Source organism: Lagenorhynchus albirostris, chromosome 13 (assembly GCF_949774975.1).
Source record: "Lagenorhynchus albirostris chromosome 13, mLagAlb1.1, whole genome shotgun sequence".
Lineage (NCBI taxonomy): Eukaryota > Metazoa > Chordata > Mammalia > Artiodactyla > Delphinidae > Lagenorhynchus > Lagenorhynchus albirostris.
The window spans coordinates 88,162,114-88,178,025 of record NC_083107.1 but is presented as its reverse complement, the minus strand read 5'-3'; the positions used below and the strand labels follow the sequence as shown (position 1 = coordinate 88,178,025).

Sequence of the window (15,912 nt, the reverse complement as noted above, 5' to 3'; positions counted from 1 at the left end):
AGGGCCAAGAGGGGGAGGGCACCAGAAAGTTCTTGCACCATGAAGTATGCATACATTGTAGACGGTTACTTGAAGAATTAAGAAATATGCATCTCAGGATCTCTCAAGCCATCTTTAAGCCTCAAGGTGAAACAGTCTGCAAATCTACGTTCAAGGTGAAACCAAAGCTAGTCTCCCATGAAAGTACACCCAGCTTCACCGTCCTCCCTCCCTGCCCGACGCAGAGCTGGGGGTCGCCCGCCTTAAGTGTGGATGTGATCCTCAGGCAGGAGTGGGAGCAGCACCGTTTGATAATCAGATCATTGCCGGAAACAGCCGCTCCGAAAGGCCCTCGTTTTCACACTTTCCCAACATTTTCCCAGTGCGTCCCTTCAGCCTCAGCCTGACTTATCCAAGGAGCCCGGCAAGAAGAGTGAGCGTCGGGGAAAGTGGGCAGGTGAGGCACTACCCCGGTGGATGGAGGTCCTGTCGCTCTGACAATGTGTTAAGGAAAAAACGCCTCACCACAGTCACATTTAAATGGTCCCCAGTGGTTACACTATCTTCACAAGTCAGATATACTATTTCCTTTTTGAAACGTCGTCCCGTCCAAGCACCGCCCATGGTGCGATCTGTGGGCTGGCTGCCACCGTCAGTAAGCGGGAGATCCTAGGCGCTGCCCCATTCTGCTGGGAGGAAAGGGGCCTGCCAGACGTCGGAGGGAACGTATTTGTGACGGACTTGGAAGTTTTGTGATAATTTCTGTTTCCAGGAAGTGATCAGGTTACCCCGGGGCTCCTCCCACTGGAGACCCGGAGGCTGGGCTGTGGCCTCGGTCCCTGTCTTCTCCGCCAACACGCACTCCCAGTGATTCATTCTGCTAGTCGAGCAGCCTTCATCGCCGTGTGTATGTTGGCGACCTCCACATCCAGGGTTCCAGCCCCCGTCCCTCGCGAACTCTGCGGGCGCTCACACGACCCTCTCCTGACCGCCTAGGACATTCGACCCTCCACAGCCTGGCCCACTCCCCCCCCACCAACCCCCGACTCCCCCGCAGGCTCCTCCTGTTTTCGGAAACTGCAGGTGCTGGGGGCACCTTTGGGTGGCGCGGATGCTCTCACACTCACGCCACATCGCGTTCCTCGGGCAGAGCCCCCAGGTTCTAACCGCTCCTGCAGCTGCTGTGCTCCTGACCTCGCCTGTGGGATCATCTCCAACCCGGAGGGTCGCCATGGCCTCCCAATGGGCCTTCCTGACCTCCTCTTGGCAGGAACTGGAGCGATGAGTGGAAGACGTCAGGTGATGTCTCTGCTGTGCCGAAACCCAGCCCCCTCAGAGTGGAGACCAGAGTCCTGCCAGGTCCTGCAGGCCTGATGGGATCTGATCCCTGACGCTCTGCTTCACGTTCTGGAACCTTCCCCTGGCTGTCCCTCCTCGGACCCCCAGGCGTCCCTGCCAGCATGCGGGGGCCGTGTTCCTGCTGTTTCCCCACACACGGGGTTTTACACGCGGACCCCAGGAAGAACACACGCCCTTAGCCTGTGGTCCTTGTTTCAGGCTCAGCTGTGGGAGCTGTCGGGTCTGTAAAGTGAGCCGTATACGCGCAGAGCTCGTCACCTCACTTCACAGGGTACCGTCCCGTCCCGTCTGTGATCCACCTGAGATCCTAACTGGGCGGAGACGCCCTTGTCGGCTCACCGGGCCGAGGCCCCGGGGGACCGTGCACGCGCCAGCCGCCCGCGTTCCCGGGGCTTGGGTCTGTGTCTGCTTGTCGTTCCAGGCCAAGAGGGAAGCTACAGAAACATCCCCTCCCACCCCAGGAATATTATGCAGCTATTAAAGATTCCATAACCTACACAGTACACAAAGAAGCAAGCTTCAAGATCCTCGAGGGATATGATTAATAATATAATTAATAATAATTAATTAATATTTATCAGAGAGATGAGATTATACATAATTTTTCTTCCCCCACTTTCTCAAGTTTTGGAGCGTATAGTAGCTTTGTTTCCAAAAATGTCATTTAAAAATGCCCTGGTCTTGTTAAAATCACACTCTCCCGCTCTGCGCCAAGAGCCCCCTTACACGTGCCAGTGATGGGCGATTGCACATCACGGTGCAATTCACCTCAACGGAGGGCAGGCGCGCAGAAAGGCACCGCCACTACCGGACCACAGGAGGACAAGGGCGGAGGGGATGCGAAGCCGCCATCCACGCGCCCGTGGCGGGGGCGTGGAGCAGGGAGGTGCGTGGCCCTGTCCCGCCAAGGCCAAAACGGAGCTGCTCTCTGTGGCCCTGGGGTTGAAAGCGAGCTAAAAGAAGCCACCAATTTGAGCCCCGGACCGTGCGCCGTACGCTGTGGTGGCTTCGTCAGGATCCGGCCGCTAACGCTACCTGGGATGGGGAGGGCCTGAAGGTCACTTCCGTGGGGCAGCGTTCCCCACAGGTAGAGGATAATTAAGGGCAGAAGCCAGCCTGAAAGAGAAGTATTCCAGCTCCTAGTGGAGAGCAGGCTTCTAACAACCTCGTTGCCCCAAGTATTAATAACGCATATGCTAATTATAAGCCAGGATTACTTAGTCCCTAGGGGGCTAAGCAGCTCTCTTTGGTGACACCTGCTTAACTAGACTGGAATCTCTGTACAAGTTGGAAAGTAATAAAGTCAAACATATTTTTAAAATAACATAACAGAGGCTCTCCACTACCTTGTATTGAATACTGCCCGAATGGTCCGAAACAATGAGGTTTTGGTGTAACATGCAAATATTCTATTCTGAAAACACACTGTGAAGCTTATATAATATTTAGTTTTAATCTGTCTATAAATGGCATTAAATTAAAAAGAGGACAGCATGTAAATATAAAAGGGCTAACCTCTCTGTCAATGGCTTAATAATATAACAAAAATGTTGAGGACACAGACGCTAAAAAAATCATAAACTTTTCAGTTGTAGGACTAAGATATTCCTGAATGTGTATTAAAATGTAGTAAGACTATATATGACGAACAGTATCCGTGAAGTCTAAGGTTCCATGTGGCACCGTCCACTAAGGATGTCCGCTTAACCGTGTGGCTACTTAAATCTGAGCTCAGAAACGAAGTGCAATTAGAAATGCGTTCCTCAGCCCCAGCGGCCTCGCGCGCTCCTCAGCCACGTGGGGCTGAGGCTGTCCTCCGGGCATCCCCATCACCCCACAAAGTGCTGCTGGACAGTCGTGTACGTTAGAAACTCATTTTGTAAAGCCAGATCACATTTTCATTTTGATTATTAAGAAAGTATTTGCACTTAAGTTTTTGTTTCCTTAAAAAGGTCAGGTGAGAGTGGGAGTTCTCGTCTCTCTCTACTATCCCAATATTCTCCAATTCTCTTTGAAGGTAGCAGGATTATTGTGGACAGAGAACAGGATTAAGCACACGGACCACCTGTAGACAGCTAAGCAGAATCCACAGGTGTCTAGAACACGTCTCTCTTTGTACAAATGCAAAAAAGAGAGAATGGAATAGAAGGGCTGTGATTTTCCTTGAATTGTGGCCCCTGGAAGATCAGGGATCACGTTTAGGGACAAGTACACAGGTACGTCACATACACAGACGGGTCAAACGCGCAGACAGGTGGGATCACTCCCTGCAAGCATCCAGGCTCCCCGGCCGGCCTCGGCCCATCAAACGCCCCCTTCACCCGCTCAGAGCCGGTCTTTCCAATCGAGAAAGAAACCCAGAGAGGATGGTTCTCTTTCCTGAAATCGCTAGCAAAAAATGCCCTCCGAAATCCTCGCTGGTAACTTCCCAACGGGAACGTCTACTTTATTTCCAGATTCGCTCATTTTGCTTGAGGAAACTATAAATTAGTGAAGTGTTTACGGGAATAAAACCTCAAATTTACAATTAAAGGCCAACGTAACCTGCTCCTGGCTGGTCAGACCCTCATTTCCTTCCCAGAAGCAGCTTCTCCGGTAGCTCAGGGCTGGGGTGGTGACCAGCCGCTGAGCTTGAAGGAAGACCGTTTGTCAGAACTGCCCCAGAGGAGCCCAGAATGAAGTGAAAACGGGACCAGATTCCCAATAATCAGGAGAGGCCAAATTTAACTGGATGTAATGCATGGAGAGGACTCAGCCAATCCAACACGTTTTATGAAGGGCCAGGTGTCTGGCTTTGAATCCTGGCCTGACAACACAGGCAGCAAAATCCATGTATTCACATAAGTGTGTGTTTACACATTGACACACAGCATATCTAAATACATATGTACATACATTTAAAGTACCTTTAAAATGGCATATTTAAAATCGTCAGGAAAACATTTTTTCCTTCTGTTCACGTGTAGCAAATATGCTGTATGGTTTAGATTCTCAACTGTATAAAGAAAGGAATTCTGCAGTTAAACAATAAACTAATTCAAAGAGTCATTTTCAAATAGTTTGTAGTAGGTGGATTATTTTAGTTTGGATTAGATGACAAATTGGGTTCTATTTATTTAGAAATAGTATCATTCAGTACTGTCTGGTATCTATTAAAATTTCACCATTTCAAAATGGAGGAATGGAATGCTAAGAAATATTTTGTAAGGAAGGCCTTTTTTGTGGCCTTGTTCTGGATTTAAAACCTTCCCCAAGTTTTTCACAGTAAAAAACATGAAAATCTCAAGGCCAGCTTTAAGTTAGAAATCCAGCCCCATCCCCGGGAGGGCTTCCTCTCAGGTCAGACACAGTGGCCACTGCCAGCTGGTCTTTAAATGGCCAGTGTATGGACTGTTCAGGTGACAGGACAGATTGGTTTAGCCCAGAAGACAGCAAGTAAGGCAGGTTGAAGGTGAAATGAAACACAGATGCCAGCTGAATCCACACTTGAGGTAACAAAAAAGGACGCTGCCCCTCCAGGGCCGGGGAGCAGGGGTTGCCGCAGTGAAAGCCCTCGACCAGGAGCCCCAGGAGGATGGTTCAGACCGACAGAGCTTTCACACAAGACTTCAGTTAGTTTGTGACTTGGCTGATCGGGGATCTGGTCCACATTCATCGTGTTTCATTTAGTTTCAATGAAAATGGGTGACGAGGCACCAACGAACGACTTAAAAATTCAGTTTCTACGAGCCGACGAAGCCCAGATTTTCCGGCAGCCTTTCGGGCCACCCAGCAAATCCCTCATTTCGAGGAGAGAAGGGATCCCTGAGAGCGCAGGGGCCAAGTCAAGGCGCCTTCCCGTGGGGGCGGTGCTCAGTACGACAGACCGCCTGCAATGAGCCTTGCTTCGGCCTGGACGGCTGACCCCCCTCTGCTTCCACCCCCAACCGGGCTGAGCGGCGCTCGGGGCTCCAGTCCCCTGCCCGGACCATGCTCCCCGCAGCCGGCTCTGCCCGGCCCCTCGCTGGCCCCTCCGCGGCCCCGACAGCACGGCCTCCTCCCGGCCTCAGTGTGTCCGTCTGCTGCCCGCGCCTGGACCAGCTGAGCTCAGGCACTGGCCCACGACCTCTGCTCCCCAGCCACCCCCCAACCCCGATGGTCGCCTCCCAGGATGCCCTGCACGGGACTGGCCATGGTGCCTTGAGGGCAGAAATGGTGTCTTATCTCTGGGTGCGGATTACAAGTTTTTAAAACGAAAGAATGAAACAGCTCTGTCTATGGTTTTCCGGGAGATGCCCTCTCCCGGTTTTTGCTTCCGACTCGAGGCTCAGGGACTTTGCAGAACATCCCTCTTTACGGAGGGGATGTGAGCACAGAGGGGCGGAAATGATTCCCGGGGCAGCAGAATGCCGCCCACACGCTGATGGCGACAACCAGATGTGAGAACACCTGTGCTGGCCCGCAGATGAACACGTGCACACCTGCATACACTCACACATACGTGCACACACGCACACACATACACACAGGCACTGCAGAAACATGGCAGGGAGAGCCCAGCACACAGGCACCCCTTTCTGCAATCATCGCCCACCCCCAGGGTTCCAACGGATGTAACTGCCGCAGTGTCTTTCTTCTCTTATTTTTCTTTCTAAATTAAAGGACTTGCTGTAAAGTCCTCCAAAGCCAGAGGCTCAGAAGATTTTGGAGTGAATTAAAGTTCTCCTTATTTCAGGGAGGTCACAGAAGTCATTAAGTAAACGTTAAACTAACGCTTACATTTTCCTCCTTTGAATTCTGCTTAATGTTGTCACAAAACCCAGCAGTTTAACACGAGCTGTGGGACTTGCGTGTGTTGCCGTGGTGACGGTGACAATAACTGAACGTCTACAGTGAGCCGGGTACCAGGATTCTCCCATTTCACAGATGAGGACTTGACACCCCTCTGACGGGAGAGGCCGGTTTCTGTGTTTTGTTTTGCACAAAGAGTTTATTGGTACAAAGCTGTGTCTTGATTAGTCAACTTCCCTCCTACACCTGTGCCTTTCTTTGACTACTGAAGTCTGGTTTTTCCCTCCGCAAACTTCCTCATAACCTGCACCCAAACCTGGAAGATGTGGAGAATAAACAAGCCAAAGACAAACACACCTGGACTGCATGCAAATACTGCCAGAGAACTCTGCAGATGCTTTCGTAAAGCACAGGTCCCTTTATAAAATAAATTAAATATCAACGTTTTTCCGTGTTTTTTGCTTTGTTTTGTTTTTCGTTGATTTGCATGTGAAAATGGTTAAAGGTGATTAAAACATAACCCCAAACTCAAACCCCTGGAACTCTCCCTTAATAACCTGGGTCTAGGGACTTCCCTGGTGGCGCAGTGGTTAAGACTCCATGCTCCCAATGCAGGGGGTCCGGGTTTGATCCCTGGTCAGGGAACTAGATCCCATGTGCCACAACTAAGAGTTCACACGCCACAACTAAGGAGCCCGCAAGCCGCAGCGAAGGAGCCCTGGAGTCGCAACTAAGGAGCATGCCTGTGGCAACTAAGACCCAGCACGACCAAATAAATAAATAAATACATATTAAAAGAAGGGATTTAAATAATGTGAGTCTAATGTCGGCTGTTAGAAAGAGAAGTAGCAGGAAGGGAGATTCCTGGCGGATCCAGTCACAACAGCAAACTACCCAATGACACTTGGCAGCTGGGCCAGCATCCAGGGAGGGGGCCCTATGACGCTACATGGCTAAGTCCGCCTGTTCCAGAAACAGAGAGAAGAGCCCAGGCTTTCCCCCAGAACCCTCCCTTAATAAGAAACTCAGTGAACCCAGGCCTGAGCCACACTGCATTGCTTTATTTACTATATGTTTGTGTGTTCATTCGTGGGAGTGGGAGTGTGTGTGAGTGTGAGAGCTTGTGCGTGTGTGTTCATGAGTGTGAGTGTGCGTGCATGCGTGAGAGTGTATGTGAGTGTGAGAATGTACACACGTGTAAGAGTGTGTCAGCATGTGTGTGAGTGGGTGTGTATGTGATTGTGTGTGCGTGAGTGTGTGTCCGTGTGAGAGTGTGTCAGTGTGCCTGTGTTTGTGCGAGCATGTGTGTATTTGTGTGTGTGAGTGCGTGAGCATGTGTGTGTGTGTGCACTGTGTGTGTGTGTGTCTGTGGGTGAGTGTGTGTGTGTGTGTGTGTGTGTGTAACTGGAGTCATCCTCAAACATCCTTATTGTAGAAGTTTTCCTATATTGTGCTCCCCTGAATTTCCTATATGGGACTTATTTTAAATTGACCTTACTTATGGTTAAATAAAAATCTATCTGCCGCAAGCTGTATTTCTTAGGGTATTTTTAGAAAAATGCTGCAGCACAAACTTTATCAACATTTTACAGATGTTGAAATAGAAATTGTGGGACGAGGTTCTTCCTGGGGATGACAAAACCCCTGTGAACAGTTTTCCACGACTGCTGGTCACGTCCCACCTGGAAGTTTATCTTCACAGGACCCAATCCCCTGTTTAGTCCCCCGTGTGGGTTATGAGAAAACACTGCATGAGACCTAAAGCTAAAAGCTTCAGAGAAAGAAACTCAGAATTTGTATTTTTATGTCGTTAAGTATAAACCTTTAATTCTCCATCGAAAACCAACACCCCTAAAGGGATACTAATTTTGAAACGGTAGCATGAAGTGTGGAAAAGGCGCTTGGGCCAAGTTTGGTGACGGCCACTTACTGACTGAGCTGCCCAACTGCCCGGACTCAATTTCCACATCTGAGAGGTGGGTCCAAGCCCCCCACCTTCTCAAGGGCCAGGCGCGCAGAGAAGGCCCCGAGCCTCGTCTAAATCTCAGGCGTGCGTTGCTCACCGGGTCCCAGCAGGTTGTGTCTATGGTGTCACATGAGCCCCAGATGCCCGAGGCTGGCGCCCTCCTCCCCCACAGACACTCACACGTATGCACCAGGTGTGCTCAGGTGGCCCTGCTGCTGCAGAAGAAAATGATTTTCTGACTGAAAGGAGGGCATCTGAGGGGCACTCCTTGAAGTGAAAGATCACGTATCACATGCCTCCCCCAACGTGAGGGCCAGAACCTCAGCGTAACTTCTACTGTAAGGAGTTAACTGTACAGAGGGGTCCACACATCCTTCCACGCAGAGACATGTCCTCTGTGAAGGCCACAGTCCTCAGTCCACGGCAGTTGTAATTCACAAAGTCCCCTGGATTTACTACTGTGAACCGGGAAGGCGGAAGATGATAGAAATGAGAATTACTTCTCAGAACCTGGTATGCACTGAAAGTGGGTGAACTTCCTGCACCCGAAAGAGTGGAAGCTGTGGGCGGAGCGAGGCTCTATTAGACCCTGGTAAATAATCCTCCCGACGCCAGCACGACGTGCATCGCTGAAGAAATAAGCCCTCGGAAACTCTAGAAATAAGGAGCCCTCAGAGAAAAGTCATATCTTGGCCTAAGTTCAAAATCTTAATTCTTTTATTTAAATATAGGTAACCAGGTTTTAAACAAGGTTTTTTTTTTTTTGAGTATGTGGTTAAAATTCCTCTATGTCTAATGTGAAAATACCTGGGAGACATGCCTTGGAAAGACAGAACACACAAGAACAATTTAAATGTCAGAGAACCCAAAGGAGGACCCCACCCACCCCACGAGGATTAAATCAAAGTTCAAAGGTGAAGAAGTAAAGAGAAGCAGGGACGGACAATTCCTTCTCCTGCAAGGACCCTCATTAACCACAGGGATTCTGGTTCTATGACAAAGACAGGAATAACAAGGGAGAATCTAAATGTGGCCAGCTGAGCATGAATGGAAGCCAATTTGGGGGCCTGTTTTTAGAGCTAATTGCCTCTGATTTAAGTCAGTTTTTAACCGGTTTAAACCGGTCATGGAGGTGGCTAAAACACCTACATCACGCCCGTGTCTGTGCTGATCTCGCATCTGGAAGTAGGAAAAAGGATTTCTGGCTGGGAGGGTGTGGTTTCTTAAAAAAAATATAGGCTGAGGATGATGTGATGTGATTTGCAAGTTCTTTCAGGTTGCTACTTCCAGGGGATCTTAGCCAAGGAAACTTTTAGAGAAGAAACTTCCCTCTTGTTGGGCAGAGTCCTCACCAAAAAAATCACATTCATTTGGACAATTTCATTCTTTTGTTTTCTTCCTGGCCTGGGGTCTCAGTGAACGTCACAGTCAGGAGTCCTCTGGGGGGGTGGCTGTTCATGGGCGTCTGTGTAGCAGAGACCTCAGCCTGAGAGTCTCTGCTAGTCTCGGGGCCCTGGGTCACGGTCATCTCGGGTCCCCTCGCCTGCCTCTGGGGCTCCCTCCGCCAGTGCTGTCACCTGCCTCTGACCCAGCCACCAACCTGTTTTCTACGCCAGACGGATCAGGGACAAGAAAGCAATAGTTGCAGAGACTGAATGATATTCACGAACACATTACATTTTAATACAGGTTCAGTTTACATATTGTACATAATTCGACAACACGATCGGCTTCTTTTTAAGACTATCCCACATGTGCTGTTCTAGATGAGAATGGAGCAAGGTCTTATCCCAGGAAGTTTAAGAGGATGGAGGACCCAAGACCCAGAGTGTATCTGGCAAAACTCGTGTGTCTGAGATCAAGAATGTCCTGTTAACGGCCAACTAACAAAATTCAACCTCAGAAGTGACAAGGGGAACATTCCCAGGAGGTTCTATTTCTTAGCTGATGCAGAAGCGAGAAACATTTTTGAGGCAATTGGGACCCACTTCCTAAGGTGTCTCTATGAAGAAGTGGAGATCACTGCATCACACAAGGACTCTCAACCAGGCAAGAGGCTGTGCAGCGGAAATTGACCACAGCTTTTAAAATACATATGTAAAGAATAAGCTATTGAGAAGAGCACATGCATGAATTATTCTAGAGAAAGCAGTTGCAAATCCTAAAGGGATTCATCTCTGCTCCTGCGCACAGGAAAGGCTTTGTGACTCGCATGAAAAAGCCATGGATGGAGGGCTGTCATCAATTAAAAAAATTAAAGGAAAAAAACCACATTAAAATATATGGTTCCCTCAGCTGAGAAAGACTTATCATCAAGTAAAAGATGGTCATTTAAACATCAGACTATTTATAGTAGACACGTAAGTGAAACCCCTAGTTTTGAAGATCCAGTCTTAAAAACAAATCATTTCAGAAAATTGGTCAAGTTTGGATTTTCCAGAAAAAGGGTCAATTGAAGTGGGATTCACTTGCTGCAAAGACAAGTTACAGGTGACTGTGGCCTTTAGATCAGCGTAAATCAGGAGAAGCCATCGCCCTCTGGAAGATACTCACCTCCCACCCCGGCCCCCAGGCTGAGGGAGGGAGGGAGGAGGGAACAGACAGCCCGACACCGCCCCGGAGGATGTGAAGAGAACGCGGACACCACTCTGAAGATGCAGATGGTGCGGACCATCACGCCATCTTCCAAGAAGACAGGACAGGAAGAAAGAGTCAGCAGCGGAGGAGAAGCAGGTCTGCCTGGGACTTCAGATCAACACAACCTTCCAAGCCCAAAGTCAGAGGATGCAAAGCCATGAAAACCAGACCCATCAGAAGCCTACTCTGGTCTCTGGGGTCTGGAGACCACCAAGGAGAAGCCACACCAGATGCAAGTCGTCCACAGGCTGTTTCCCTGTTTACAGCAGGCCTGTTGGAACTGGAGATGGCAAAGCATTCCTCAGCAAGAGAGTCAAAGGGAAGTTGCCACGTTCTGATGTTAGCCGAGTTCCAAGTGCAGTTAACCACGTTTTTTGATCGTTAGGGGAATATGGTTTCAAGCCGTGGAAAAAGGAGGTCTTAACACAGCGGCCTGGGAGGTTCTTGCTAATTCTGTCCATTTGAGGTTCTAAAAGCTATTTGTCCGTCAGGCACCGCGAGGATGGCTACAGACTTTACAGCTGTTAAGTAAGAGGACGACCTCCTGGTGTTTACACGCCATGAAGAGAACTCCCAGGGTCTCGTGCCGAAAGGGCTAGTTCAGTAGGTCACTGAACATGAGCAGGTGATCTATGGCGCTAGGGCCCTGGGCAGGGATCCTGCAAAAAACGACACGGTGTGAAACAGAACCCGCACTCTGCGGATGCCCTGGTCCGTCTCGAGGGAGTGGGAGCACGGGGTGGGGTCCTTGGGAAAGGAATCCAGCAGGGCCTGAAAACAGAATCTTCTCTGCGTTGGAAATAAAGCCATTTCCAAACAAAATGGAAGCTGAGCAATTTGACGTGATGATTTTTATAACAGGCCAGGTGATTAAAAACAATGATTTGGGAATCTCGATTCTCATTATGTTGTGGAATGTTCAAGTCTTGCCCTTCTTTCCTTACAGACACCTGAATATCCCTTCTAACTAGATGACCAAAGGTCTTAATCTGCTGTCAATGGCTTGGACTGACTTCTTCCAAAACCTGTCTAGTAACTGAATATGGATGTATATATGTGCATATGTATGTGTGTGTGTGTGTGTGTGTGTATACACACATACACACAGACACACACACAGAAGAAAACCCTTAGTCTGGTGGTGTAAATGTAGCTGACCAGATTCATGATGAAAAGATAGAGACAATTACAGGCTCAGAGGAGCGAGAGGCCGTGCTGTCTGTGCACGGGTAAAAGCCTTAGTTAACTGAGTTATCACTGCCCTAAGGAGTCTCGATAGCTACAACCACAGTGTACTCTGAAGGAATCAGCTACGGTCATGGTGGGCTTTTGTCATTCGTGCTATTTAAATATCCATTTTTAAAGTGATCGTATTAACTACTGACTTTTAAGAAATCAATTTTTGACTTTCTACATTACAATCAATCACTCCCTAAAAGTTTGAGTAACTGTAAAACTTCCCTTCCACGTGCATGCACATCTGGAGAGAAAATATCTATACTTTAGAAAATTCAAGATAGAAGAAGGATACGATATGGAAAAGCTGGAGGTAAATGAGAGGGAAAAGGCAGATGGATTGTCCAGAGAAGTGACTGACATCCTGAAGCCCAGTCATGTGTGCTGAACTGAGGCGCTGACGCACACAGGTGGCTTTTTAAAGACATTTGTTTCTTTTCAAACGACACGTCCTTTTTGTTACCACCAAGTGAATAGATTTTAGAAAGAGAAGGATTTTCGTTAAATCTTACTTGAGTTCTTGTGAGCTGGTGGCCAGCATACTTCGAATGCTTTTGTCAGCCAGCGGGCAGCCCGACAGACTGTAAGACAGGGCGGAAGAGTCAGGTGAGTAGCCCCGAGGCCCAGCTTACGTTCCCGAACAAACACAACATAAAACTGAAATTAAAAAGTTGGATGCAGAAAAGCGATGGGGCAAGTGCTGTATATTGAATTTTGTTGGTATAATTAACTAATTCATGTTTACATAGAAATTGAAGGAAACACGTCTTTCCAGAAACTTGAAAAAATAAGACTCAAATATTTGTGCCCTTTGGTCTCAATGTTTGTAAGTCATTTTCCAAATTTAGGTAGTTTGTTTCAAAATAAAAGACATTATACAACACGTCAATTAGCATGCTTTTGAGGGTCAACATATAGCACTTAAAGGGGTGACACAGAATTCAACGTTTGTACTTGGACAGCATTGTTGAGGTAAGCTGAAAACAATAAATTGAAAAGACAGAATCCACCATGAGAAAAATGAAGGCACACCTTCTATGTGAGGCGTAATTACCAGTCACATGACCACTCCCATCACACCTTGGTGTTGGACATCTGCCACCAAACAAAAACAAAACAGCCAAAATAGTGAGTATGTTTGAAAAAAAACTTGGAAAAGTTTCATTGTTTCCAGTTTAGCTGCAATGTCTGCACAGGGGTTTAAGCGCCCTGAGGAGAAGCTGCGAAACGCACAGGATTACACGGAAGTGGCGCCTGCAGAGCAGAGCGCCGCCCAGAACAAGCGCGTCCACGGCTGGCCTCTCGCTCCGCCCGACTGGCAGTTGGGGACATTTGTACGCTGCGCATGTCGCATGCTCAAACGGCAAGGCAGACACAGACCCGGTTTAGAGATAAGCCAAAGAAAGGGAAGGTTCGGAAGAGTGATAATTTCACCTCCCGTCATGCTTACGTTATCAAGTCCTTCTTGCTCTCCTTGCACTGGGGGTACTTGGGCTTGGGGCTCGGGATGGTCACCTCCCCCGGGTACCTTCTTTCTTCTAGAGCCTCCTGGAAGGGATCCAAGTCTTCCGGCTGCGGGCAGAACACAGCTTCAGGGCCACACCCATGACGCTGGACACACAGACCAGAGGCTGCGTACCCCCAGGGGACGGCTGCCCCGCGTTGCCCACCTGTCCCCACCCTACCCTTAAAGTCACGATGCACCCTCAGCCTGAGCATGCAAACCCAACTTCGCTGAAAGAGTATCTCTCTCTTTGGGCGACTTTAATTTCTCATCACTTGCTCTAAATTCCTAAACTTAGGGTAACCTGTCAGTGGGCAAATTCAGATTCCTTATTCAAATTCCTGAAGCTGTACCGACAGGAGGGACAGATGAGCGGCCTGGCAGGCAGAGGGGCTGCTCGGTGGACCTTGCCCACCCGGGTTTAAGACCTACGGCACTTTATCCAACATCACGGGGCGGAGCTTAAGCATTTTTACCCAAAGATATTTTAGACTCTGGGGCTTCTAACAACCTCTGGTGAGTATCCTACACTACAGAAGTATTGTATGTGCTTTGAGTCCCAGGGCAAGGGAAGCCCAGCTTAGACTGACGCTGTGATTTCACAATACTCTTAGGCAACATTGTTTTTCTTTTTCTTTTTCTTTTTTTTTAATAGAATGTACCTACTTTGGCTAACTGGGGCCTTTGCAGTAACCTCGAAGTTCCTACAGGTGGCGATGTTCAGCAAACGTATTTCTGGAGTGCAAGGGTTTTCACTTGTGTGACACCTTATGATGGAAATACTGCTGTCCTTTTATGGGGGCTTAATTTTAATTAAAATAAATTCGAAGATTCAACTACCATGCCTTATTTGGTAGTAACGATTTAACACTGTAGGAGAAAAAAAATACTTTGGAATTTAGCTTGCCACTCAGATTCTATTCTCCTTTAAGATGCCTGGATACTTAAATCAGTTTGAAATAAGCGTAATAAGCTTTTGATGTAATGCCTTATAAACAGGTGCCTTCCCTGCCAATTCCTACAAAGAGCTAATGTTTCCCTTTTCTCCACCTCCCTCCTGCTTCTGTAAAGACGCTACTGCTCGGATGGCGGTCTCCCTATTGTGTTCAAAAAGAATTTTCATTTTTCAGAGAATAAAGATATCATAATTTTCAGAGTTGAACACTGGAGGAAAAGTCAGTCTAATAAAGAACATTTTTTTTCATTTATTTTCTCAGCCTAAAGGATAGCTATTTTAATGATCTGAATTTGAAAATTGTAACTACCTCAAAAATATGTTCTTGACATAGGTGTTTTGGTAATATTATAGTCAACAAAGATTTAGGTGACGGTACTAAAATGGTTTGTTCTAGGCTGGGGTAGGTAGGCTCTTCTGCGTATTCTAGGTTTCTTGGAGAACAGACCCTGTCCTGTGCTTCGATGAGGCAGCTAATTAACCGCACAGAATTCATCATTTTCAGTATTTAAGAGTCTCATTATAATTCCCTCCCTGCAAGGAGAACCCTGCATTCTATCAATTTATCACCCAGAAAAAATGAACTAGTAAGCTGTTTACACATTTTCCTACAGAAATCGTCTGCAACAAAACACACTTGTTAGAAAATAAAATTCATCATTTAAAGGAGGCAATGGTTTGTTCCACTCTGATCAGTGTTAGTGCCAAATCTCTGCTGGGTCAACCGAAAATGTCTTCTAAGCCCTAGTCAGCTAAAGGTCATTTTTCAAGAGGAAAGACATTTTCTGTTAAGGCGTGTGCCAAGGGCATTTTCCCTCAGTCGTGCCAACTTTACATGCTGAGTGGACGGGGTAGGGGGACAGTCAGTGAAAAGGACATACAGTAATCTCTTTGGGCTCGTCCTCGTCTATCCTCCGGGGCTTCATTTTGGTGTAGTCCACGGGCAAGTCCCAGCAGTCTCCCTCGCTCAGCTGGAAACACCGGCTGTTCATCACCGCCTGCTGCTGGGGGGACATGGGCTCCAGGGGTGTCAGGATGGGGCAGCAGCCCTCTCGCGGCCGCTGCTTGTTCATGCTCAGGTCCAGGGTCCCGTTCTCATCCACCTCCATGTCAGGGTTCTGCGGGACAGGAGGACACAGGGACCGTGAGAATCCATCTCCCAGACCACAGCCCTGCCTTCCGCCAGGACGCAGTTCAAACTGGAAACTGCTCACTGCAGTCTCACGTGTATAAGAGCCCAAGGCGAGAGCACGTGGCCCCCCATAAGCCTTGCTCCGCACGCGCGGCTGGGAAATTGGCTGCCAGAGGCACGCACGCATCCGCCTCTCTCTTATCTACTAATCACCCATCAGTCTCTGCTCTCTTGTCTCTTATCGACTATCTATCATCTCTCTATCACTTACCTATCAGAGATCTATATGTTTTCTTCCTAATACATTTTTGCCTTTAGCAATAAGCCGGGCCAGAAGAAAAACAAGCGCCTAATTTCAATTCTATTCCAGTTCA

The 15,912-nt window shown here is 48.2% G+C and overlaps 1 protein-coding gene across 3 annotated transcripts in view; it reads right to left on the bottom strand.

Annotated features, from left to right (window-relative positions):
• The window catches only part of MYT1L (myelin transcription factor 1 like), a 137,381-nt gene that overhangs the window by 55,563 nt on the left and 65,906 nt on the right, over positions 1 to 15,912 (bottom strand). For all 3 annotated transcript variants that reach the window (XM_060168671.1, XM_060168672.1, XM_060168673.1), the window contains exons 12-14: positions 15,288 to 15,524; positions 13,398 to 13,519; positions 12,460 to 12,528 (exon numbers count right to left, since the gene is read on the bottom strand). In XM_060168671.1, the coding sequence (XP_060024654.1) occupies positions 12,460 to 12,528; positions 13,398 to 13,519; positions 15,288 to 15,524 (428 nt within the window). The remainder of the gene's footprint in view (positions 1 to 12,459; positions 12,529 to 13,397; positions 13,520 to 15,287; positions 15,525 to 15,912) is intronic.